Source organism: Canis aureus, chromosome 32 (assembly GCF_053574225.1).
Source record: "Canis aureus isolate CA01 chromosome 32, VMU_Caureus_v.1.0, whole genome shotgun sequence".
NCBI lineage: Eukaryota > Metazoa > Chordata > Mammalia > Carnivora > Canidae > Canis > Canis aureus.
This window is the reverse complement of record NC_135642.1, coordinates 34,771,833-34,798,470: the sequence shown is the minus strand read 5'-3', so window position 1 is coordinate 34,798,470 and position 26,638 is coordinate 34,771,833. Positions and strand designations below refer to the sequence as shown.

Sequence of the window (26,638 nt, the reverse complement as noted above, 5' to 3'; positions counted from 1 at the left end):
ATTTTGAGCTGATAGAGGACTTTACAGTAAGCCTAATATAAGTACATTTACACTTAAAACAAATGCAGAAACTGACTTCATTTTGGAGAAGTATCAGACACCATATCTATAGCGGGACGGGAGATGTCCTATTGGTAACTGCATGTTGCAGAAAAAAATGCCTGCAGGGAACTGGGAGGCTGACATGACATGTCTAAGCCTGAGTGCTTAGACAGCACAACTGCAAATCTGTGTGGTCGTAGTTTTAGCATAGCCCTTTCTCTGACTGGGTCCCACAAGCTTGTGACTCCTGAAGAAATAGGTGCCTGTTTTCTCTGCTTTATCCTCTGGGCCTACTGTGGTTCCTGATGTATAAAAGTTGTCCACTAAATGTTTTTAATAAATGAATAACTTTTGGATATTTAAAGTTCACTGGATAAAAAAAGAAAATTTAACATGATTAGACTACTTAAAAATATATCCTATGGGAATAGCCTGACTAACATCTTTATATGATTTACTTTGCTACGTATCCAGCTCTGATTCTAAAGCACTGGTCTTTCTGGATGAAATAAAATAAATCTAGACAATGATATGCTTTTTTTCTTTCTTCAATGCCCAAGCAAATCTAAACTGCTGGAAAATACATGTGCCCGAACTATTCACATCCCTGCTGATAGATCAAAAACAGGTGTGTCAAAATGTCCAATATTTCCAATGGCCAGGAGTGTTAGTACTTATGGCCCCTTGGATAAGGAAGACACTGGAGGCCAGAAGCTCATTCCTACAGGCAGCCTGCCAACTACTTTACAAGGAGCTACAGTATGTATTTTGGTGTTTTTTAAATTTGGATATTGATGATTTACATATGATTTTATTCCCCTTGCCCTATACAGCCTCATTAACTTCAATTTTATAATGATCAAGAAGAGTTTCTAGTCCAATGATAAAATTATAGTATTTTTTATTTACATGGAAATTGTGACAGGAATTTTTATAATTGATTTAATATCATCAATGTTGTATTTTCCATTTATGGTTTTTTATTTATTCAACAGGATTCTTTAGGATTAGAGTGGCACCTTCCTAGTCCAGATCCTATCACAGTTCCATATCTTAGTCCTTTAGTGGTATGGAAGGAGCTTGAAAGCTTACTGGAAAATGAAGGTGACCATGCAATAACAGTGGCAGACTTTGTGGATCATCATCCAATCGTGTTTTGGAACCTGGTGTGGTATTTTAGACGTCTCGACTTACCCAGTAACTTACCTGGATTGATTCTTTCTTCTGAGCATTGTAACAAGTATTCAAAGGTATGAAAATAAAAATTAACTAAAAGGCAGTGCTACTGTCACCATTATATTTGCATATACCAAATGACAAAAAAAGTAATTTTTATGTTGTTTTTATAAAATAACCATCTGAAACATTAGATCAGTAAAATTGTTTTAGTTGCATTTTCAGATAGTTTTTCTTCCTAAAGCCCTAGCGTAAGACAAAATCAAGTTTTGTAGCCTTCTTGTAAAATTGACATAATAAAATGGTGTATGTTTTTATTGTAACCTCAAAAAGAAAGTGTCAGTGACTCTTACAAGAAGAGTTTGTGATTTGGCCCCACTCATGCCTCATACCTCCTTCAAAAACAAGCCTTACACATTTTTAGGAGGATGTCTGTTGTTCCTAGTTCAGCATGTCCTACCATTCTCTTCAGTCCTTTTCTCAGTTTTTGCATAGCATTTAGATAGTTATATGTTTACTTGTATTTTTGATATATTATTATGTAGAAGTGTTTTACTTCTTCATATGTGTATCATCCCCACTAAATCTCAACATCTCTAAATTAGGAACTTTTTCTGCCTACTTGTACTCATGTCTATGATTGTGCATATGCTTTGGATTTTCAGGACATGATGAATGAATGATTAAGAGGTTTACTCAGTGAGTTATCTAGGGTGAGGTCTTGGACCGATGTAGAATGAGGCTCCTGAGTTCATTTTTCTGGGCACCCTCAGTTATAAGTTGGTTAAGGTTAGCCCTTCATGGTACCCTTTCTTATTGATCTAAGTAATTGGTTAAAACTGCTACTTCAGAGAACATTAACTTCTCAACTCAGCTCATCTTCCTTCAGTAGAGTTAGATGCATACAAACCGGTCATTTCCTGCGCTCTTTCCTCTCTTGCATACATATATCCTAAAAAATATTTGTAAGGATCTTTATAAGATATTTACCAAACATTATCAGGTAAGAATTGTTAATGAATATGTTTGTTCTTCAATACAGATTCCTCGCCACTGTATGTCGGAAGATAGTAAATACGTTTTAATACAAATGTTATGGGACAATATGAAATTACATCAGGATCCGGGACAGCCTTTGTACATCCTCTGGAATGCCCACAGTAAGTGCTGTCATAGAATGCTGACTTGGTTTATGTAAGAGTAATCTCTACTTGCTTTAAATAGCCTGAACTAATATATAACTAACTTCTATTTTACTATCCTACTTTTTGTCTTACAGGTCAAAATCGTACTCTTTTGTTTGAGAGTGAGTGTTAAGTTTGATGTTTTTAGTACTATCTTCCATGGAGGCCAAGGGATTTTTTGGTTTTTTGGTTTTGTGTTTTGAGTGATGCTACGTATGTGCTGGAGGGGTTATGTTTCATGGAGTTCGCTTTTAGCACATTGCTCGTCCCAGTTTCTTCTTTTTACGTATTTGTTTGTTTCCATCCCAGGCTGCTGATTTAGAATTTTCTCCAGGGGCTGTATTAAGGAAAACGCATTTTTAGAATTTGTCTGTTTGAGGCCACAGAAAGCTTTAGGCCTATTTTCATCATTATGTGTCCTTCTGTTCCCTTTTTTTTTTTCTTTCTCATTCTTAGATTTCTATTCCTTTATCTACTGCCCTTAATTTGTTTTTAGTGCTTTGTAACTTCTTTAATAACTATCAATTGCTGCTTAGTTACATTGTTCTTTATATAGAGTACGTTTTCCTTCATCTGCTCTTTGGTCTTTTACAGCCCAAAAGTATCCTATGGTCCATTTATTGCAAAAGGGTGATAATTCATTTAACCAGGAACTGTTGAAAAATATGGTAAAAAGCATTAAAATGAATGATGTCTATGGACCAATGAGTCAAATTTTAGAGACACTGAATAAATATCCTCATTTTAAAAGACAGAGGTAAGTGTGTCTTAAATGAAAATAATGTTCCTCTAAAAAGTTTCATATTATTGGCTTAGTAATGTGTTTTATTATCTCATGCTTATATTAGTATAAATATTTTTGTGCAGAACGTAGAGACCATATGAATAGTAATATCTTCACTCCTTTTTCTCCCCTAGGAGTTTATATAGAGAAATACTATTTCTCTCACTTGTGGCACTGGGAAGAGAAAACATTGATATAGGTAATTAGCATAACATCTAACAAGTAGAGTTTATATACCATGGTATCATTTTAAAAGTATTTTAAATATTGATAGTCTTTATTATTTTAGTATTATTATTTTAATATTAAACTATATTAATATATTCTGATTCTTTGATTTCTTTAATAGATACTTTAGTCATTGTTAGTAATAGTAATGATAAATGATAAAAGCTAACATTTTTTGAGGACCTGCTATGTACCTAACACTGAAGCAGGTACTTTCCATGTATTCTCTCTGATAATTCTCCCAAAAGTCCTATGAAACCGGGACTGCTGTTGTTTCAGAAGGGATGTAAAGTGGCTAGATATCTATTTCATAGGCCCCAAACTTTTTTGATTGATCATCTTCTTCTCTCAGTAGTTGTGCCTGGCTCCCTTTAAGTTTCCACTTATGGGTCTCAGGAAAGGACAGAAATAGTCCCCAGTAGATAAAAAAGAATGGGTGGCTATCAGGCATTGAGAGACTGGAGCAGAGTTTTGACATTTTGTCTGAGAAGTTATAATGTAAATAAGTTAATGAAAGTCATAATGATATATGTAAGTCCTCTGACTTGAGTGGTATCTGACTTGGGTGCCCTGCTTAAGTAAACCTTCCAATTAAAGAGTAGATGTGTAATCGGCCATACTTTAATAGGTGATTGTATACTATCTTAAAAACATCCAGTTATTTAGAGTTGGTTAATACTGGTTGACTTTTTTTTTTTTTTAAGATTCATTTACTTATTTGAGAGGTGTGTGTGTCTGTGTGTGCGCGCACGCGTGTGCATGGAGGAGCAGAGGAAGAGGGAGAGGAAGAGAAGCAGATTCCCCACTGAGCATGCAGCAGGACACAGGGCTTGATCCCAGGACCCTGAGATCATGACTGAACAGAAACCAAGAGTTAAATCCTCAACCGACTGATCCACCCAGGCGCCTCTCAAAATGATGATAATATACAATAAGCTTATGCCCTATTACAGGTTGCTCAGCCAGACCATATGGAACATGAATAGAGAACAGGGGCATTCCCTGTGGTGCTAGCTTCCCAACAAGTTCACTAAAGGATGGGAAAGAGTAGGAGTTAGTGGATGAAGTAGAGGCCTTAGAGCGGCCATCCCCAACTGGGTATCTCAAGGCAGTATCAGTCACCTTCTCACCAAATATGACCTGTGTCAGTCTTGATGCCAAGAGAGAGCTTGTAGAATCCAGGAGCAATGATATGTGTGGGTGAGATGGCAAGCATCTTACAGAATGAAACTACTAGATAAAGGTAAATAGATAAAAGGTAATATTTTTTTATGTATTCATTATCTAAAGTGATTAACCTTTTCTTAGCACATTCTATAGAAAAGTCAAATTTAGCTAAAGTTTAAATTTCCTGACCCACTAAAATGATGCTGTGAGAGGGAAAGTATAAAAAGGCTTTTATCTCAACAATCCATCATTTACTTTGCTGTAGCCAAAACAAGCATTACATGATCCCTGCAGTGGTGCTGTTAAATTTCCTTATCCTTGCACCCCTTCCCCAACCAGAGCCAAATTTAAAAATATGCTTCCTTCCTGACCCTAACCCCCATGGAAAATTTTATTCCTCCTCTATTAGATCTGCTTGGAGATTATTATATAGGTACTTTTACTAGTACCTTAAAGGAATTTACCATTTCATGAGTTCAAGGGCTCTTTTCCCCTGACTCTCTGTGATGACAGACCTGATAGTAACTTCCTTTGCCAGTTCTTTGAAGGTTTCTGGAAGCATCTGAGTTCTTATGGCTTGTCCTTTATGGCTTTCTCTGGGTGCAGAACTCTTCATGGTCTATACATATGTTGGGTATCCCTCAAAAAACTATCACTTTCTGTGTAGACTCAGAATTGACGCCCAAAGAGAATTTAGAAATCCAAGAGGAAAGATCAGAGACTAGAGCAATAATGGGAGGAGAAAAGCAAATTTGATACCAAATATAAATGAGAAAATAATTGATATTAGAATGGACTAATGGAGGGGGAACCTAGATGTTAAAGGGTTAACTTCTGGAGGCTTCTGCTGAGAGGCAGACTGAACTATGCAGAGAAGGTACCTAAAGTGCTTTGTGACCAGGAAAGAGTGTGGAGAATGAGTTTGAAGAAGCAGCCAGGAACTAGTTCATACAGTCTTATAGGCGCTGCCATGTATTTTGGACAGAATAGTCAGTGTAGTGGGAAATACCTGGGGTTTTTTAAGCAGGAGAGAGACATGATCCAATATATATTTTACCAGAATCTCTAATCTATGGAGAACAAATTGGGTCCAGACCCAACAAATAGTGAAAAGGGCAGTTAAGAAGCTAATGTAAGAGTACAAGTGGTTTCGGTGTGGTATTTTACACAAAACCAACATTTAAAGGAAAAAGAGGGGCTCTTGGGCTGGTTGGGTGGGAAGAGCCTGTGATTCTTGATCTTGGGAGTCATGAATTCAAGCTTCCACATTGGGTGTAGAGATTACTAAAAAATAAGTAAATAAGTAAACTTTAAAAAATAAAGGACAGACTGATTTGTAAAAAAAAAAAAAAAAAAAAAAAAGTAAGACCCAGGGAAATATAACCAGGGAACAGTGTACTCAGAAGGTACATTGAGTCATAGATTTCCTTGTTAAAAAAAAAAAAAAAAAAAAAAAAGTGGAAAAATCTGGACAAATTCCAATAAAAAAGATAAAACTTACTTAGAATTAAGGACTATTTGATGGAGAAAGCTAACAAAAGCGTAACTGTGTTTAACCTATAATTTTTTTGTAAGTAAATACTGTATGAATGGGTTGAGGTGCCCTTTCCATTAAAAAGAGGAAAAGAATGAGGTGCCTGGGTGGCTCAGTCAGTTGAGCATCTGTCTTCAGCTCAGATCATGATTTCAGGGTCCTGGGATCAAGCCCTACATCAGGCTTCCTGCTCAGTGGGGAATCTGCTTCTCCCTCTCCCTCTGCAGCTCCCCCTGCGTGTTCTCTTTCTCTCTCTCTCTCTCTCTCTCTCTCAAATAAATAAAATCTTAAAAAAAAAAAACTGAATGGGTTCAAATTGCAACTAGGGGGCTTTGAGCAGAATGTTGTAAATATTTGTCCCTTTTTGGTTTGGGAGTTTTGTTTCATTTAGAGAGAGAGAGAGCACACATATATATATGAAAGAGCAGCAGAGCAGAGGGAGAGAGAGCATCTTAAGCAGGCTCCACGCTCGGTGCAGAGATGGACACGGGGCTCGATCTCACGACCCTAAGGTTATGACCTGAGCTGAAATCAAGTCAGACACTTAACAGACTCAGCCACTAAATGATTAACTGGAAAATTAATCATCTAGGAACTTACATGTAAATACCTACATAACCTTTTACCTTACAAAACAGAAAAAGAGCAAACTAAACCCAAAGCAAGCAGAAGAAAGGAAGCAATAAGTATTACAGCAGAAATAAATGAAATAGAGAAAAAAAACAGGAAAAAAAATTTTGAAGAGAAACTCATCAAAATCAAAATTGGTTCTTTGAAAAGATCAATGAAATTGACCTTTAGTAAGAGAAAAAGAAGATTCAAATTAATGAAATCAGGAATAAAAGAGGGTATATTCCTACTGCCCTTCCAGATATAAAAAGAATTATAAGAGAGTACAATAAATAATTATATGACAATAAATTCAGTAACTCAGAAGAGATAGGCAAATTTCTACAAAGACAGAAACTATAAAACTGATTCTAAAATAGAAAACCTTAAAAGAGCTATAACAAATAAATAGATTGAGTCAATAATCAAAAACTTCCCAGAAAGAAAAACAAAACAAAAAACAAACAAAAAAAACCCCCAAAACTTCCCAGAAAGAAAAACCAGGACCAGATGGTGAATTCTATCAAATGTTTAAGGATTAACACCAATTGTGATGGACTTCATGTTTGTGCCCTATCTCTAGTATGTTAAAGCCCTAATGTGATGGTATTTGGAGATAAGGACCTGGGAAATTAATAACATCATTTGGTTGGAGCCCCCAGAATGGGATTAATATGGATTGAAGACTTAAATGTGAGATCTGAAACTATAAAACTCTTAGGAGAAAAGAACAAAAATCTGTTATGATATTGGATTTGGTATTGATTTCTTGGATGTGACACGCATAGGTACAAACAACAAAAGAAAAAATTTAAAAATTGGACTTAACAAAAATTTAAATTGTTTGCATCAAAAGATGATATCAGCAGTGTAAAAAGGCAACCCACAGAGTAGAAGAAAATACTTGCAAGTTGTATATCTGGTTAAGGGATTAATATCCAGAATAGAATTTTTTAAACTTCTAAAACTTAACAAAAAAAAAAGCCAATTCAAAATGGGCAAAGAACTTGAATAGACATTTCTCCAGAGAAGATATACAAATGGCCAATAAGCACATGAAGGATGCTCAACATCACTAATTATTAAGGAAATGCAAATCAAAACTATATTGGGGTTCTACTTCACACCATGATGCTGGCTCCTATGGAAAAAAAAATAAGTATTTGTAAGGATATAGAAAATTGGAACCCTTGTACATTATTATTGAGAATGTCAAATGGTACAGCTGCTGTGGAAAACAATATGGCAATTCCCTTAAAAAGTTAAAAATAGGGGGTGCCTGGGTGACTCGGTTAAGTGTCTGCCTTCTGTTCGGGTTGTGATCCCAGGGTTCTAGGATCAGCCCCATGTCAGTCAGGTTCCTTGGTCAGTGGGGAGCCTGCTTTTCTCTCTCCCTCTGCCTGCTGCTCCTCCTGCTTGTGCTCGCTCTCTCTATATATATCAAATGAATATATACAGTCTTTTTTTTTAGATTTTATTTATTTATTCATGAGAAACACAGAGACAGAGAGAGGCAGAGACTCAGGTAGAGGGAGAAGCAGGCTCCATGCAGGGAGCCCGATGGGGGACTCAATCCCAGAACTCCAGGATCACATCCTAAGCCGAAGGCAGACACTTAACTGCTGAGCTACCCAGGTGTCCCTACATACAGTCTTTAAAGAAAAACAGAATTTGGAAGAGATATTTGTACATCAGTGTTTACAGCAGTATTATTCATAATAGCTAAAATATGGAAACAATCCAGGTGTTCATTGAAGGATGAATGAACAAGCAAAATGTGCTCTTATACATACAGTGAAATATTATTCAGCCTTAAAAAAGAAGGAACTTCTGGCATATACTACAACATGGATGAACCTTAAGGACATTAGGTTAAGTGAAATAAGCTAATCACAAAAAGACAAATACTGTAGGATTCCACTTAAGAGGCACTTAATAGTTAAAATCACAGAGTCAGAAATAGAATGGTGGTTGATGGTGGAGGGTAGAATGGAGAATTATTGTTTAATGGGTATAGGATTTCAGTTTTGTATGAGGAAAGGAGTTATGGATGGTGGTGATGGTCTGTAATGCCAACGAACTATAAAATTGGGTAGGATGATAATTTTTATATGTATTTTACCACAACTTTAAAACTTGGGAAAAAAGACTCTTAAAAAGAAGATATCTTACAACTTTAAATTTCAATGGTCTTTATAATCTAGCTCTAAAATGCTAAGGATTGGGACTCCAGGTGGCTCAGTGGTTGGGTGTCTGCCTTCGACTCAGGGCATCATCCCAGAGTCCCAGGATCGAGGTCCACATCGGGCTCCCTGCGTGGAGCGTGCTTCTCCCTCTGCCTGAGTCTCTTCCTCTCTGTCTCTCTGTCTGCCATGAATAAATAAATGAATAAAATCCTAATAAATAAAATGCTAAGGATTTTAAGGTCCCTGTTTGAGCTCTGAACTCCTGTAGTCATTTAGTTGGCAGAAACGACCTAGAGATTGTTTCTTGGCCTCTGATTTTATAGTTCTGTAATATTACAAAAACTTGATTGTTGTTAATATCGAGTATAAATTGCTGAATGCCCTTCTTTCCTTATGAACTTTTGCAGATGCATTTGATAAAGAATACAAGATGGCATACGATCGTCTCACACCTAGTCAAGTCAAGAGTACACACAACTGTGATAGACCACCAAGTACAGGGGTGATGGAATGTCGAAAAACCTTTGGAGAACCTTATCTTTAAAATACGCACGTGTGTGTATATTTTCAATATGTATTATATAGTCCATGTATAAAATAACACTTAAAGACCCTAAACTCTTTTTCTTCAATTTTTGAAAATGCATTTGTAAATGGTTCAAAAGTCCAGATAGTGTATGTACAGAATGTTTTCAAAAGAGAAGAGTGACAAGTGAGGAAAGAGCCATTTTGTTTCCCGTTTCTTTTTTTTTTTTTCTTTACTTCTTCCATAACAAGTAATTAAGTATTTTTGTGACAAGGAAATCCCTGAGCAAAATTACTTCTCAAAATAAGACAGTAGTTTCATGGTTTCTCTTGGAAGAGACACACTGAAAAATCGTGTATGGAACTTAAACAAATGTAAGATCAAAGTATTTCCTGTTTTCATAGACTATTCAAATGTTTTGACCATGAAGTTGTATTATACATATTTTAAATTGTTTATAGTAAGTTGATATTTTTTTAATTTTTAAACAATATAACAAACAAAATGAACTTAAACTTATGAAGCAAGCAGTTAAGTGCTTATTTTCCTTGTCTGCTGCTATTTGAAGTAATTAGTTCAGCTGCAGATCTCTATATGTATATCTATCAATCTCTATATATATATTTTTTATTACTTGGGGGAATGATTCAAATGTCAGTGCTAGTGTCAGTGTTGTGCTAGGATTGCATGTTAGTACCACTGATCCTGACTGCAGTGAATGAATGAAAGCAAAGGTGTGCACTGCCCAGACTGACTCATTGAGCCTTGTGGGAGGAGAGCTGGAGAGGTTCCAAGTCTGCTTCTGCAAAATCAGGTTCAATATACTACGATTTGAAAATTTTCTCTATCACTAACAGATGCATACAGTACACAGGGATAGCTTACAAAGCCAAATATCAATTTAAATTTTAATATTCTACATGAACATTTACTTTGGAAAATATGTCAAACAACTTATTCCAAATTTTACCCTTATTTTAATATCTAAAATATTGGGTATGATGCAGGTTATGTCATATTTATCTGGAATATGACCTACCAGAGTATTGTTATTATATATATATATAATATATATACATATATATAAATATTCAAAATATTTTTTCAAAAGTAGAAAAATTATAACTCTCAAAGTACAGCCAGATAGAATTTCCCATATTGAGGAACATGGCTTTTTCAGTAAGCCTTCAGAATCTGAAGTGTATGGAATCTAAAACCCAGAAATATCCAGAAATCAGACAATAAATTGAATGTTTAAGTACCAAGAGTATTAAAGAGACTCTAAAAAAAATATTTTTAGTCCCCTTATTTCAAAACTTAGTTTTCTTTGGGTAATTTCTGATAAAAAGTATTCTTTGACTATTAGAATTATAGATTGTCAATATGTGTGTGTGCATGGTTACACACATTGTCATGAATGAATTCTCTAGACAATTTCAAAGAAGAAGGAAAGGGATGGTTCCAAATTTGGTGTGTAAAGCCAGTAGAGTCCAGGACACTTGTACTGGGGATATCTGAGACTTCGAATCAATTTAGCTACAGAAAAACTACCTTTTAAGTTCACACCATTAGTGAATAGCATCAAGCTGACACATTTCACAGCTTTCTACCTGGGGAAGTAATGGGGAGAGTTTACAAATGTGAAATTTTGGTTTGAATTAGTTTGGAGCTGAACTTGCTTACTTGAAAAATCTGGTGCTATGCACATATATATGCCTTTCCTTTGTAAATACAACTCCAGTCTTCTCCTTTATAATTCATATCCAAGTTTCACAGTCTAATGGAGTCTTTTGTTCCCTAAATCACTTGAAAATTGTCAAATGAGACTTTGGCATTGGCAACAAATATCCTTCCAAATAGGGTTCTGGGGTTCTATTTTGGTTTTTTTGTTGTTGTGTGTTTTCTTCCCTTATAAGAACAGCTTTCACTGCTTGTGTTTAACACAAAATATATGTAAGAATTATAGTTGTTTGATTTCAAATATCTGACCAAGAAAAGTGAGGTAAAGCCTATTCTTTATGGTTCAAACTCATATGGAAAAGTGAGTTTAATTTTTATCTCCTCCCTCACACACATACAAAGTTTTGTTTCTGCTTTTGGTTGGGTTTTATTTCCCCTACTTTAAATCCCCAGGGAATATTATTTGTACAAATTTAGTGTTTAAAAATAAAACCGAAAACATGAATAGAAAGTGGTAAGCCCTGCTCGAAAGAAAATTAACATCTAGATCATCCTTTAAAATAATTCTATACAAACTTTTCTTCAATTTTCTCTCTGTTGAGGATACATTTTGAAGAATCATGGCCAATTGTGTTGGAGAGAAATACATTTTTGCTACATTATGTGTCTCTTGTTTTCTTACTCTTAGTTTTGTTTATACATTTAACAGTTGAAAATAAACCATGCTGTGTCCTGGTATAACTTGTTTACTACTTCCTCCCATGGTGTTTTGAATGTCATACATTTGTATTTTGTATTTTAATATTCAGCTTTTCCTCCTACTGCCAGATGGGGGAATTATGCAGTCTATTCATATTCTGATTTTTTGTCTTTTCCATTCCCTGATATTTTGGGGGGACAAGGGTGCTTTAAAACTCTAAAACTACCAGTTTGTTTTATTTAAGTTTTTCTTATATGTTTTTACATTTTTGTATATGGCCCCAGAAAATGTTGGTTCAGCATTTTAGGTGATAAATACTTATTTTACTTTATGCTGGTAATTACTATGATACTTTAATGCAACTCGCAAGTGTTAGCCTGGTGTATGTACAGAGAAGGCGGTTATATTGTATTTCTAAATACTGTTGTAAGCATATGGTTAGAAGATACCAATTTGTATGGTAATGTGAGATGGCTCGGTTTTATTTTGATTTTTCCTACTAGAACTTAAAAGCTGCTATTAGGCACTTCATTTCAAAGCAGAAAGGGAAAGGACGGGCTGCCTCTTTAGGAGAGCCCTGGGTCCCCTTGGGCGCTAGAGCTAGCCTGCTTTGCCCTTCCTGTTTGAGACTAAGTTTTCTTTCAGAATTGCATTCACTGGCAGCTGCATACCAGTTTACCTTAATATTCTCAGACGTATTCTCTTCTTATCCCTTTATACTGGCCTCTTCCTCTGGCTTCAAAGCAAGTACATCTTCTGGCTGAATTATTTTTGTTTACAAAAATTAGCAGGCACAAATTAATATAAGAATTTGTCTCTTACACAAAAAGCCTGTGTGCATGTGCTTATTCTCCAAGATGGTAGCAGACTCTACTGATGAAGTCTCTATGGCCTTTCTACAGTTGCTGTCATTTGCATGGCTCCCTCTTTTTGTCTGTATAGATTTTTTTCAGACGTTGTCCTGTGATAAAACCCCTGGAGCAACTGATAGAATTTTCTGTAAAGGAAATTTTTCAGGTTTTGCCTGCTTATCACACTGAAGGGCCTGAAGACCAAAGACGGGCCTTAGGCTATGAAGGCAGCCTTAGGCCGGGGTGTCCTGCTCGGCTCTAGTGACCCCTATTCCCCACCCCCACCCCCCACCCCCGGTAGAGACAGCCCTGATCATAAGTCCTCTCTGCACCTTCCATAACGGCCAGTCCCAAAACATATTTCAAGGAAGGCCAGCCTGTTCTTCAAATATATCTACCAGTCTGTGCCCTCAATACTACATTCCAGTTCCTGCTCCCTTAGGTATTCAATCTTTAAATAAAGGTAATGATGTTATAGACAGTGTCATAAAAGGCCGAGCCTATAATTTTGATAAAAATATTTTTAGATCTATTGACGGAAGCAACCATTTAACCATGTAAACATTTAAACAGAACATCACTTTTCAAAAATTTGGAAGGAATCTTTTTTTTTTTTTCAGTTCTATATAGAAGAACCTTAACCCATTAAATCAGGAAGACGTTCACATTTTTAGAAATTTGGCCCAAATCCATTACCAGGATCATCAAGGAAAATACGACTGCGGAAGGGATGAAACCATCATTTGTGCAGCCACTGTCCACCAACTGAGATATCCAGCGGGACAGTTCAGGCATCCTAGGCTGAATGAGTGACCCAGCATTTGTCCCATGTGACTAGATAGGTCACTTCACTTATCAAATGAGAGAACCATCTCACCATTATCTTGACATTTTTAGATGATTCTTCACCCTACAACAGCACAATTTTAATAAGTTATAGATTTATAAACATATAACAAAAAAATTTCATTTCCAAGCATAACAAATTTGTTACATATGTAACAAAAGTTACATAGTTTTCCATCTCCCTGAAGCCTCCTTTCTCCCTCCCACCCCAGTGACTTCTTACTCATCCATCAAGACCCAGCTTTCATTTCACTTGACTCTTTCTGTAACAGTGTTAAGTGATCAGACCTTCCTCTCTAAGGAAAGCAAAATACCAGACATCCAGCAAACTGATGGGAATAGGTAGGATGTTAGATCCTTAGAGTTGACCTTAATCATGAAATGGCTGTCCAGCACTTTCTTGTGACAAAATGTTTCACTGTCCAGTACTCCTCATCAGTCATTCTGGGGAAAAGCCTCAGATCCCAGGCTATCAGGCAACGTCCCTGAGGCTAGATGGAATTGGCTGCAGAAGCCCAGAGTTTGGCATTGGGGCCAAACTCCCTTCTGTCTCATTCCCTCCTCCTGTTCTTGGACCATGCCATATGGAGACAGGTAACACAGCAGCAGCAATGAGGATAACTAAGAATATGGAATGTGAACGTGATCCGTAGTTTTCTTGAGCATTCTGACCAAGTGACCTAAAGGTGTAGATGAACTCATCCATGTTTGGAAAATAAAATACCATTGGGACTCACAATTTATTGAAATTTAATAAAAGTCATTTCCAAAGAATGTGAATCCTGGGGCAGGGAGATCATTAATTAGTCAGCCCATCATAAGAGATGGATTATGGACTAAAGTATTTCGAACATAGCCCTTCAACACCAAAATGTTTGATTTGACTTTTTTTACATCACATCTGTCCTGCTATCTAGTCTTCAATGTCTTCTCGTGTTTGTAATTAAAGCCATATTCACCATCATAATCTATAGTCACCTGAGCTCCTTTTGCTCTGAAACCAGACATAGCACTATTTCATTTCTAATATGTCCCTAAACTCAATGCTAGTATAAGCAGCAAGCTGTGGTATTTAATATACAACCACTTCAAATTGCATATATAATATTTAAATAACCACACAATTTTTTAAAACACAGTAGTCTTTTACACTAGCTATTGGAAGCAGTGATACTCTTTCTCACCATGTTGTCATCATGTTAAGAATTTTTGGAATTTCGGGATGCCTGAGTGGCTCAGTGGTTGAGCATCTGCCTTTGGCTCAGGGTGTGATCCCAAGGTCCCGGGATCGAGTCCCACATCGGGCTCCCTGCATGGAGCCTGCCCCTCCTTCTGCCTCTCTCTGTGTGTTTCTCATGAATAAATAAAATATAAAAAAAAAAAAAGAATTTGGAATTTCTCCTTTGTAACTTCCTGGAGATCCACTTCTAAGCCACACAGGAAATCAGTCTTCTTGCTTTATAATCCTTTCTAGGTTGACACACAAAAATAGCATTACCCCACTGGATCTCTTACTTTATAAACCAGATTTAGTGCTACTGATTTTGGATTCTTTTTAAAATTACTCCTTTTCTTACTAGTAGCAGCTGTCACTGTTAGGTGAGAAGATGCTGGAGAAGCCAGGGCAGCTTTGTATGACTGTTTAATCCTTTACGGTGACAGCTTGATGGAGACAACACTAACTTGGATTTTCTAGTAAGTACATATGTTTAAATAGAACTTATTTCCTTCCCTAATATCTCCTTCACTTCCAATTCAAGGGCGATTATAAGTTTTAATTTCTGGGGCTACTTTTTTAATTTCAGTTTTCAGAAATGCAGCTATAAGAGCTAAGGTAGTCCTTTAAAACTATAAAATATTGGTACACATTTGTCTGGACTACAGTGTGTAATGATAATTGATTCCTGTTATACTTTTTTTTTCTAGTCTTAGCTCCTTAAACCCACAGATAACTGGACCTGTAATGTTTACAAACCTGATAAAACCTCCTGTTTTAAACAGAAAAAGAGGGGACAGCAAATTGCAGCATGTTCTTGGGCCAGGGAGGGGGGTATAGACCACATCTGCATCTTTGGATCGGCAGCCCTTCAGGAATGATCAGGGAACTGCGAGCATGGGAACTTGTCTTACTGCTATTGTGAGCATCCCAGCCCTCACCCCCAAGTTAGCGCTCATTCAGAAAACCCTCTGACTCCATAGGTCCTTCTCCTGGCCTCCACATGATGGCTGCTGACGTCACTCAGGGGTAGGAACGCCATCCCTCCGGAGGTGAGATTCTTAAGCCACAACGAGCTGCAGGGGTTTCAAGGATAATGTTCAGTCCCAGATCACATGCCTATCAGAGGCTCTTGGCCACTCTGGTCACTCTCCTGGACCATGTTCATTCTTTAATTAATGTAACAAGAAGTACAGTAGCTTCTGGCATGGTTTCCTGATCCATGTCCGTTGTGAGCAACAGTGACTCTGACTCAGACAGACACAGGACAGGAAATGATTCGATCTTCTAACATCACGCTGATTATCAAGAATACAAAGTAAAGGAGGAACATCGTGAAGCCCAAAATCTTGTTCATTCTCCATTTGCACGATGCAATTGAAGAGATCACAAACAAGAGCATGAGAAAAAGCAAAACAATTGCACAAAACAAGCCATTGCTGCTGACTGGAACTGGCTGTAATCCATTGAGGACAGAGAAAAGCAACCAAGGAACAGGCAGGCTGCAAGATTGAAGAAATAATGTGAACATTCTTAATTTATAACATAACAATCCCATATACATGATAATAATCCCACACACATAAACAGAATTTTACAATTTACAAAGCATTTTTACACACACACACAAGCCTACCAAATAGAAGAGAAAATATCAGCCCCATTTCACAGATGATGAAACTAAAGTTAAGGGAAATTGAAATTACATGCCCAAAGACTCACAATAACTAGAAGACCCTAAATTAGGACTGAAATTTTCTGAGTCCAAGTGGGGTTTTTTCCCTTCATAATTCATGATCTGTGTATGAGGAATCTCAGTGGGTTGATGTGTGACTCTTTAATCTCTCAATTTTTATGATAAATCCCATCTCAGGCTAACATGTCTTTATTTATGGATGAGGGCTCTCCTGTGTTCCACCTCCCCCCCTCCATACACACACATACACAAATTCAAATTAAAGAAACCAAAGCCACCATCCAAATCTGAGATAGGCCTATGGAAATGAAAACAGTCCAGAGGTTCTGCTCGGACCAGTTGGGAGGAGGCAGTAAGAGAATGGGTACAGGAAGATGCAGCATTTGCATGTTTAGACAAAATGCTTTTAGAGCCTCTAAGCTGGCAGGAGTCCAAATGCAAAGGGCAGAAATATCAGGAAGCGAAATTGAGTCATTGCTCCTTCTAACCCCACATGTACACCGTGGAGGTCAGTGAACAGAGCATTTGACTGTTTTTGGTAATGAATTTGATGGACTTTGTTTTTCAATTCATCTATAAATTCTACTCAGTTACCTTTCAGGCAGCATTTTTGTCCTATTATCCCATTTGGCTGTGATGAATGAAGGGAGGATATTTTGCTGCCTTGTAGACACTAATAACGTAAATGCTCTTTTATTCCATGTATAAATAATGAAGCAGAAAAACCAGTGAACAGAACCAACACAGTGTTTTCCAGTCATGTTCAATATGCCTTGGGAAACAACTTTGCCACTCACCCCACAGTGATATCAAATATGTTACTGCCCACAGAGCTTGACACAGCCATGTCTCCCAGGCCTTTCCGTGCAACAATCACACTGGTGATGAGGTCAGGAATGGATGTGCCTGCTGCTAGGATCGTCAAACCCATAATCTCTTCAGAAATCCCTACTGTTTCACCAACCTGGTAAAAAAGTAACAGTGATGAGAAACCATGGCAATGTCAAGGGGGACATCTGAGGCTCTCCAAAGCACCAACCACATGCTATTTGTGCAAACCCAACACCTTTTCCCCCCCGAGCTCAGCACACTCCTTTAAGAGCACACTCCTGGTAGAAATGGACCACCCAGAGAAAGAGCAGGGCCCCTGCTCAAGGCTTCAGGGCATGATGGAGTTCTTGTCCAAATTGGACCACAAGTCTATCTCTAATACCACCTCTCACTGTCATGCCAACTACAACCATCTCCACCTTTCCAAAAGAACTACTCCTCCAAAGATCTGTCCATATCATGTGTCCATTTCCAGAACCATAGACGCCTGCTATGTGCCAGGAACTAAGAGGCTGGAGATAGAAGAACCAGCACAACAGTGACCCTATTCCCAGGCTAGTGAAGCGGAAAAGCTCATACCCAAAACCCCCAGGTAGAACAGAAAAGCCAGGGGAACTCAGAGGAAGGCTGACTAGATGCCCAAGAGGAGGCAAAACTGAATCTGCTCTCACGAGTATGCATAGTGTCACCAGGTGGAGAGAACAAGGGCAAGCATCACAGAGCCCAGAATAAGGCTAATAAGCAACACAGTCAGCTGGGTCCGACAGCGAAGGGCCTTCTGTGTCAGGCTGCAATATGACTGTAAGACAAGAGCCACACTTGAAAATTCCACACTCAATGGAATAAAAAGTCAACTTGTGAGCCTTTACAAGCAATACAGAAACTACAAATTCACTTGAGCCTCACCACCACCTGGGTACTGGACATTCACCCTGAAGGGGGAAAAAAGTGTCCTTGGGCCCCACGGATGAAGGATTTAGTTCCCACTGTTCACTCACCTGGTGAGCCCACCATACCATCAGGTATGAGAACATGGCTATCCACACGATGGATCCCAGGAAGGTGACAACAAAAAACTTCCTAGACTCCTGTTTGCAAGTGTGAAAAGGAAGAGAAAGAAGTTGCAGAGACTAAAGGTCTTTGGCCCTTCAGAGGGAGCCCCAGAAGCAGTGATGGGATCTGCCAGGGAAGTGATGGAAAGGGTCTGGAGACGTGTCTGCTGAGGTCATGATCTCCAGTGAGGGCCCTGAGATGGCTGGGGTAGGAAGAGGTTGGCGGCCTAAAGGGAGTCCGACCAGCAGGGCATTCAGCAGATATCAAACTGAAGACAGCTATTTGCTTTCCCTAGAACCACACTGGTCTAGGTGTTAGGTGTGGATTCTACAACCACCCCCAACCCCATCTCTGGCCCTACCCACCTCCGGACCTCGAGATAGAGTATGGATGTCCTTTGGGTAGAGTATATTATCAGAGCTTTTCCTATAAATGAGAATGCTGGGTAGAAATAGTACTTTCCCCCTAGGCTTTCAGAATATCCCTGTGACATATGGGGAGCAGGGGGCTTGGCATCATTCCCATATTAAAATCAAGAAACTGACAATAGAGGTTAAAGGACTACTTCACCTGCTTATAGTGATGGAAATAAGCACATTTTAGGGCCTCCCAAGTCCACCGGGATGTCCCCTCGGGGCATGGTCCCTTCTGGAGCTGCAAGGTGCATCCCAGATACTCTCTGTAGCTGAGCCCTGCCAAGCTGAGTTGTCCTGTCCTCCCACCTCTTGAGTGGGAGTGCCTAGAGACTCCACAGACCCCCGCCCCCAGGGCCACCGCTGGGCAAACTCACCAGCCTCCGGACGTCAGGCACTGTGAGCCACAGCGGGAACACAATGGGCAGGAGGAACAGGTAGATGGCCTGCTTCTGCCTGGTCTCGGGCCACTCCAGGGACAAAGGCTCCTCATTGGCCTCCTCTTCTTCCTCGTCCTCCTCCTCGTCCTCCTCCTCCTCCTCCTCGCCCTCCTCATCGTCCTCCTCCTCTTCCTCCTCTTCATCTTCACTGCCATCTTCTTTACCTCCCCCTTCACCATCTTTACCTTTCTCATCACCTTGGGCTTCACCTTGACTTTCAGCATTGAATTCCTGCTCTTCATTTTCATCCTCATCAACTTTCATTTCACCGTCTTCTGCTTGGAGTTCACCTTCACCTTCATCAGTTCCTTTTTTTTCTGCTTGGAGTTCACCTTCACTGTCACAATCAGCAACGTCTTTTCCTTCTTCGATTTCACCCTCAGGTTCACCTTCTCCCGCTTCAATTTCACCCTCAGGTTCACCTTCTCCTGCTTCAATTTCACCTTCAGGTTCACCTTCTCCTGCTTCTGCTTTGATTTCATCTTCATGCTCACCTTCTCCTTCTCCTGCTTTGATTTCATCTTCATGCTCACCTTCTCCTTCTCCTGCTTTGATTTCATCTTCATGCTCACCTTCTCCTTCTCCTGCTTTGATTTCACCTTCACCTTCCAGTTGAGTTTCACCTCTACCTTGTCCATTTTCACCTCCACCAGGAGCTTCCACCTCTTCACCTATCACTTCACCTGTGCTCTCAGCTCCAGCCACCTCTCCTTCCTGCAATTCAAAGCCAATAGATTAGTGTGTAATAACTGCTCTGCTTGTTTTCCTTTCCAGTTTTTCCCCCATTTTTGTTGTTGTTCTCGGAAAGAATCTAAAAACCTGAGTATGTGGAGGAAACTAGTGCAATCCTTCAGCAAAATTCCCTTCCTAGCATTCCCACCTGGTGGTTGTCCTGTCTTTATCTGATCATTTTTCAGGGATGAAAAACTCACCACATCAGGTGGCTTCTGCATCTTGACAACTCTGATTAAAGTCCATATTCATAATAAGGTTCTACCCTCTATGTATAGTTTGACTCTTTGGAGCCACACAGAACAAAGCTAATCACCCTTCCACAAGACTGCGTTTTTCCCCATGGGTCAGAGATTCCCAGATTTTTCCATCTTTCCATGCTATGCCCTGAAGCCTCCTCCCCATGTTGGTGAACTTATTCTAGTTAGATTACACCCCATGAGGAAGCTTTGAAAGCAACACAAAACACCACACAGAGTAGAATAAGATTATCACCTCCTTTTCTTAGATACCTGTTTCTATTAGTGTTGCCTAGTATGGCATATCTTTTGGTGGATACATTGCTAAGTCTACTAAAACTTCTAAGTTGTCATATTACCTTTTATGTATAAAATGATGATGATAATACCTACTTATGGAGTGTTTTTATGTGCCAGGCACCATGCTAAATGGCTTAAATAATAATAATAATAATAGCTAGCACTTAGTGCATTTCATGAGTTAATTAATTTATGATAAAGATAGAATTGAACCCATCTAATAGATGGAGAAACTAGGTTACAGAGCAGTTAAATAACTTGTCCATAGTTGGCACAATAAGTGCCAAGGGGGGTCCCAAGGCATTAAAGTTGGGCCTTGTAATACAGATAGTCCAACTCTCAGCCTCTTAACCATCAAGCTACCCTGCTTTGCAAATGCCAAAGATGAAAGAGATCTTTGGTTCTCAAAGCTGCTAGCTTGGGGACCTTAGTAGGAATACAGATTTTTAAAATAAATTAATAAAAGAAATACAGATGTCCTGGCCCCATCTGGGTCAAGTGAATTAGAAGCCAGGAGTCTATTTTAATGTGCTCACAAGTGCTCCTAATATATCCACTTGTAGACGAGGGTTTGGGAACCAAGGACTGACTCCATATACACTCTAAAGCCACTAACTCTGAGTGTCCACGGATTAGGCACGCGACTAACCTATACCAACATGCTGAGCCAGTCGGTTGAGCAAATGACTCGGGCTGTGTGCCCATGGAGTATGTCACCTATAACAAATTTTGTGACACAGCCAACCCCTAAAGGATGCTCAGTGATTCTCAATCCTGCTGCATATTAGAATCACCTGGAGGCTTTAAAAACATTCATGCCCAAGGACCCACCCCAGATTTTCTAATTTAATTAGTTGAGGGTGAGGTCTGGGCATTTTTTAAAGTTCCTCAAATTATTCTAATATGCAACCAGAGTTGTAAACCCCTGATGTAGTAATCAAATATTAATATTCATGAGGCCTGTGCTTTGAATTGGAAATGAACAACAAGAAGATTTTAGTCTGAAATAATTCCTGCCCTCCCTCCTCCACCCCCATCAGGAGAGAAATCTTCCTGGAAAAGATAGTAAGTCATTTAAATCCATAAGTATGGGAGTGTCTGCCCAACCTGCCATCTTTTCTCTGAGAACTGTCACCCCTAACACCCTCTGAACGGGTGGCTCTCTTTTTCCATGTTGGAGTCAAAGCAACTCACCACTCCCTGCCACAGCTGATTGGACAAAGGCTGGATCCCTGACCTGTGACCTGGTTTGAACAGATTCTTTCTGTCTCTTCTGAGACTGGGAGCCAGTCATTGGTTGATCCCCCTGTGGACCCGAGGCCCGGCATGGTGGTTTAGGGCTACGTGTGCCAAGAAGAAAGCAATAAGAAGAAAGCAAATGAAGTCAGGCTACCAGGAGAAGCTGAGATAAAGCCTGCACACAGAGAAGGGGACATGAGGGAAAGCAAGAGAAAGAGTGAGAAGCCACTGGAGTCACAGATGCCTGCTCAGGCCTAAGTGCAGTTCTCTCTGAGACTGATCTTGCCCTTGGATTTCAGGAGATACCTCCATATTCTCTTAATCTCTTTCACTTAAGCTGGCTGTAATGGGTCTACTCAGGACACTCATGATACCATCAAGTTTAGACACTAAACCCAAAGTTGCTGGCTTTGGGATGAGATATAATTGACTGTTTCTCGGTGTCAAGCAGAAAAAAACAAACAGGGATGGAACTTGTAAACGAAATGCTTATTTACTGTCATTACTCAACCCTTACTAAGCACAGCTGTGTATGCCAGGCATTGCATTTCTCTCGTGGGAGAGACAGACAACTCAGACCTGCATCCTGCCTGCCGGAACCTCGCCACCTGCAGGAGAACTAAGAGAGGCTACTAAATAGAGTTTGGGGAAGGCAGTGCTAAGACAGAGACCAAGTACGAAGGGCATTCGTTCATCAGATGGGGGCTATAGAGGGCCAGGGAAGCTTGATGGCAATGGAGGCATTTACAGTGGCCTGGAGGGGAAAAGGTATCCTGAGGTGGGAGGACCAAGGCCTGGAGGTAGGAAAGCGGAGACAAGGAGCCCAGTTTGGCTGGAGCGTGGTGGAAGAGGCTGTGTGGCCATAAAGACGGTGACGATGGAACTCTGGAAGCCCTGTGGACAAACCTCAGGGGGGTCCCAAGGCATTTATCCAGCAACCCTCCCCGCTGCGTTCAGAGCTGCCTGGTCTCATTGCCCCCTAGTTTCTGACATCCCCTAACAGCTACTCCTCATGTTCTTACAGCGTGTGACGGTTGGCAACACATTCTCATATGTATTATCTCACTCATACTAAGCCATTAAGGGTGAATTAACTGGCCCCGTGCGAGCCTCAGAGGAATGGACCCCAAATAGTGTTTCAGACCCTCAAAAAGGAAGGATTTTTGATCAGCAAGCCCTTCCCTGGACCTCTTAGATTCTCCACCTGAGAAGAGGCCTGTGCCTACCTGACCACCAGCATCCTCTTCTTGATCTCCCTTGGCATCTGGAGCAGGCGCTGGCGTGACTGTGACCTCAGGAAGCTCGGCTGACTCCTCCTCTTAAAGGATAAACATGGAATAGGTCAGACAAGCAGGTTCTGAGAGCAGCTGCCAGAGGCTAGTGTGAGGGGCTATGGGGCTATTGGACTTGTCCCCCTCAGCATCTCAGAAAGTTTGGGGAACTTCTTGTTGATAGAAAAAGTAACATGATGTGATACAAACAGTTATTGTCCCGTCCACAGAGATAGCTGCAGACAAGGGGGCAGCTGGGAGGTGGCCATCCTTGCTCCCCTGTATTCACAAACATTTCCATCCTGATCAGTGCGGCCAAGGATCCCATGAACAGCTTGGGCAACTGAGACCAGAGAGAGGGCAAAGCTCCAGCCCTCAGGGGCTGAGCCTTCCCCCTACCACCTACGTGGAGAGGATCCTGAATACTTCAAAGGCAGCCACTTGGAAGCCTTGAAATAGGACTGCAGGGAAGGGAGACTAGGAAAGCCTGGAAAGCAGGGCTTAGGAAGAGGCCCTCTCACTTCTTTGCTCTGTGGCTTTAGGCAAGTCACTTGACCTCTCAAACTGGGTCTCCTTGTCTATAAAATTGGAAAAATGGCTGTTGCTCTCCTTCCTTCCAAGGGTTGCTGGGTGCATTAGGCAGGCCTGGTGTGCTGTGCAGCACCCTCAGGGCAGTAGCTCTCTCCCTCCATCTGGGCTTGGCACATGGATGCTGTACTTCTGTATCATGGGACCTCTGGGTCCTTCCCTCCTGGGGTTGCTGGTCTCAGACCAATCCCTACCAGCACTATCCTTGTGTAGAAGTGACAGGAAAAAGAAACGGGCCAATAGAGTCTCCTTTGGGATGAGATTTGGTGAAAAAGAAATAGGACTTCAATCACACACACACACACACACACACACACACACACACACACCAGCCTGGCCTGGCCTGGCCGGGCCCATCAGAGGGGAGTGTGCAGGGAGTCTTCCAGGACCTCCCTTAAGCCAGCAGCCCCATCAGAAAGGAAGCACGCTGGAAGGAGAAGGCCAGAGTGCAGCACCAGATCATCGCTCCAGCTGACGGGTTCAGAGAGGCCAAGAGGCATGCCTCAGCCCCTGGCCTGAGGGAGGAAGGAAGGAGGAAGGTGGCAGGAGGAAACCCAGCGGTCTTGCCATCCTCTCACCTTCTTGTTTGTTCTCTGTGTTAGCGTGAGGCTTGGCTTTGGCCTCCTGACTCAAGCTCTCCTCCTTGTCTCTGGAGGGGCGGGCTGCAAACAAGAAAGGGAACACATCTTATCTGGGACCCTGCAGTGGGGCTGGCCAGCTGACGTGGGTGGGAAGAGGCTGGCCTGGGAGTTGTGGTCTGGATGCTGGTCCTACTAGGCTTGTTCATGCTGCCCAATCCCAAACTTTCACCTTAAATCTCCTGCATCATTACTAACTGGCTGTGATCTTAGGCAAATCACTTCCCCTATCTAATCCTATTTCCTTTCTGATAAAACGACATGGTTGGACTCAGAAGCAACAAATAAGATTTATTTCCTTTATGAGTTCTGGTCATGGCTGTTTGAGTGCTAAATTGAGGAGAATTCTGATCCAAGGTTGGTAGGAGGTTGCCATGATTGATCAGTGATGTCTGCAATGATCAGAGAATGGGCCAAAAAATGGCAAGGAGACATTTTTGCCATCCTTGGACTCCATTAACTATAAGGTCCTTAGCACCTCACTTTCTTTTTTTTTTTTTCTTTTTTTTAGCACCTCACTTTCTATGAAGCTTTGCTATAGTTCCAGGGCCACTACTGGTGACTATGCTTATGAGACTTCCTTCTCTGGTCAGAAAGGGCAAATAGCTGACCACCAAGCTCCCTGCCACACCCTTTCTGATTCTATGTACCTGGAGTCCAAGCAGGACCTCTTTCTTTCCAGATCCCTGTGTATACACTTTGCCAGAAGCCCACAGAGCCCTGTATGTGCAGAATGGTGCTGCTGACTTCCAAACAAGAAAAATAGGGAGGGCAACCTCTTTCAACGTGATGATGTTCCAGACACCATGCAAAGTGCTTTACAGGTGTAATTCAAGGTAGGAGGCACAGAGACTGAGGTACAGGGGCTCATGAAGGTCCTCCTAACAGCTGTGTAGCCTAGGAGGGTAAGGACAATGGTGATAGAACAAAGCGGTGCCATGGAATCCATTTAGAAGTCCAGGCTTACTCTCCCCTGTGAGCGCCGGTGACTTTGGGAAGCCTGGGTACCCTCTCTAAGCCTCAGTGTCCCCCTCCAAAAAGGGAACATCATGATACCCTCAGAGCACAGATATGGGGGTCTGTGAGACAAAATTAAAACTGTTTTAACTGCTACAATTAAAAATTGCTACGTTAGCTGGGATGCTGGGACCAGAGGGCCTGGGTTTGAATCCTGGTTTTGCCGCTTGCTACCCAAGGACCTTGCTGACTGATCCGTAACTTCTCTGTACCTGTAAGATCTTACAGGGCTGTTAAAGGAATAAATAAGTTTACGCACGAAGGTGCCTAAAACAGTGCCTGGCACCTGGAAAGCACCACAGAAGCATTAGCTACAACAAGGATGAAGTGACGAGAGCGGTTGTGAACAGCTGTGCCACCCTGGGAGCAACTCTGCGGTGGCCCAGGACTCCAGAGGGTTCGAGTTAGAAGGGACACTTTAGGTGCTCCAGTCCATGACGCGGGCAGACTGGGAAGGGGCAAGGCAGGAAGCCGCGGAGATCATACCCCACCTGGGTCCAGGATGGGCAAGAAAGATAAACATGGAGTGTCCTCCTTCCAGCCCAGCACTTGAACACTCAGAGTTGGTTCTGGCAGGAGGCTGCACCTGCAGAGCCAGCACTCGGGCACGCAGGCCCCTGCAAGTGTCCCGGTGGCCTGCCCAGCAGGTCCTCAGCTGCGCGGTCAGGAACCCGGCACTCCGCTGCCTCTTTCGTCCACACAACTTTAATTGCCTCCCCCCAGCATGGATGGAGCATCACGGTCTTCTGTGGAGCAACACAGAGTTGCTGTTACCACAGGAAAGCTCCCTGGGCTGCCGTTCTGGCCCTGAGAGTGGCCGCTGCCTGTAGCCTGAAAGGGCTGGCGAGAAAAACCAAGTTGCCTTCTTGCCCCTCATTACACACCCTAACCCTCATCTCCATGCCACTGAGGATAGCAGGTCCCCAGGACCTCCTTCCGTTCCTCCCTCCCTCTTTCTCGTGCATACACACACATATCCAAGGGAAACCACCAAAAAAGGCATAGGATCCTGGAGACGAGAAGGCCTTTCACAGGGTAGGTGAGAGTTCAGACCACACATCAGCTCTGTGGAAAGAGAAACATCTGGAGAGCCATTTGGAAACACAAACATGGATCTGGAAAGTCTTAGGAAGAAAGGCCTTCATCACTGCTTTGCAAGGTCCCAGCCCCTCCTGGATGGGGTCTTGGGGTGTAGAATCAGAGTTGGCTTCTCTGAGCAGGACTTCATCTCAGAGCATATCAGCAATCGTCCGCCGCAGAGGCCTTTCCACGCCTGCCTCATGTGCACACAATGTACCAAGCTCGCTTGTCTTCCCGGGGATGTCACCGGCTCCCCCATCACTTGTTTCCTCACATGGCCTTTCTGCTCTCAGCGTGGCCGGATCATCTCCTACTTAGTATCAATCTCCTCTGACCTCTGCCTGGCCTGGCCATCACATAATCCTGTTAGGG

General features: G+C 41.2%; 2 protein-coding genes across 11 annotated transcripts in view; one reads left to right on the top strand and one right to left on the bottom strand.

The window, feature by feature from the left end:
* DENND4A (DENN domain containing 4A) overlaps nt 1–11,857 on the top strand; it is a 139,425-nt gene extending 127,568 nt beyond the window's left edge. For 4 of the 7 annotated variants that reach the window (XM_077881536.1, XM_077881541.1, XM_077881538.1 and 1 more), the window contains 7 exons: nt 603–801; nt 1,038–1,292; nt 2,261–2,378; nt 2,498–2,524; nt 2,997–3,159; nt 3,321–3,385; nt 9,318–11,857. In XM_077881536.1, the coding sequence (XP_077737662.1) occupies nt 603–801; nt 1,038–1,292; nt 2,261–2,378; nt 2,498–2,524; nt 2,997–3,159; nt 3,321–3,385; nt 9,318–9,454 (964 nt within the window). In that variant the 3' untranslated portion in view covers nt 9,455–11,857. The remainder of the gene's footprint in view (nt 1–602; nt 802–1,037; nt 1,293–2,260; nt 2,379–2,497; nt 2,525–2,996; nt 3,160–3,320; nt 3,386–9,317) is intronic. The other 3 variants (XM_077881540.1, XM_077881539.1, XM_077881542.1) reach the window with 1 other exon arrangement.
* Nucleotides 11,858–13,745: 1,888 nt separating this feature from the next.
* SLC24A1 (solute carrier family 24 member 1) overlaps nt 13,746–26,638 on the bottom strand; it is a 29,502-nt gene continuing 16,609 nt past the window's right edge. For 2 of the 4 annotated variants that reach the window (XM_077881544.1, XM_077881543.1), the window contains exons 4-10: nt 24,110–24,193; nt 22,899–22,990; nt 19,813–19,876; nt 19,100–19,623; nt 18,255–18,344; nt 17,223–17,389; nt 13,746–16,231 (exon numbers count right to left, since the gene is read on the bottom strand). In XM_077881544.1, coding sequence (XP_077737670.1) covers nt 15,982–16,231; nt 17,223–17,389; nt 18,255–18,344; nt 19,100–19,623; nt 19,813–19,876; nt 22,899–22,990; nt 24,110–24,193 — 1,271 coding nt within the window. In that variant the 3' untranslated portion in view covers nt 13,746–15,981. The remainder of the gene's footprint in view (nt 16,232–17,222; nt 17,390–18,254; nt 18,345–19,099; nt 19,624–19,812; nt 19,877–22,898; nt 22,991–24,109; nt 24,194–26,638) is intronic. The other 2 variants (XM_077881545.1, XM_077881546.1) reach the window with 2 other exon arrangements.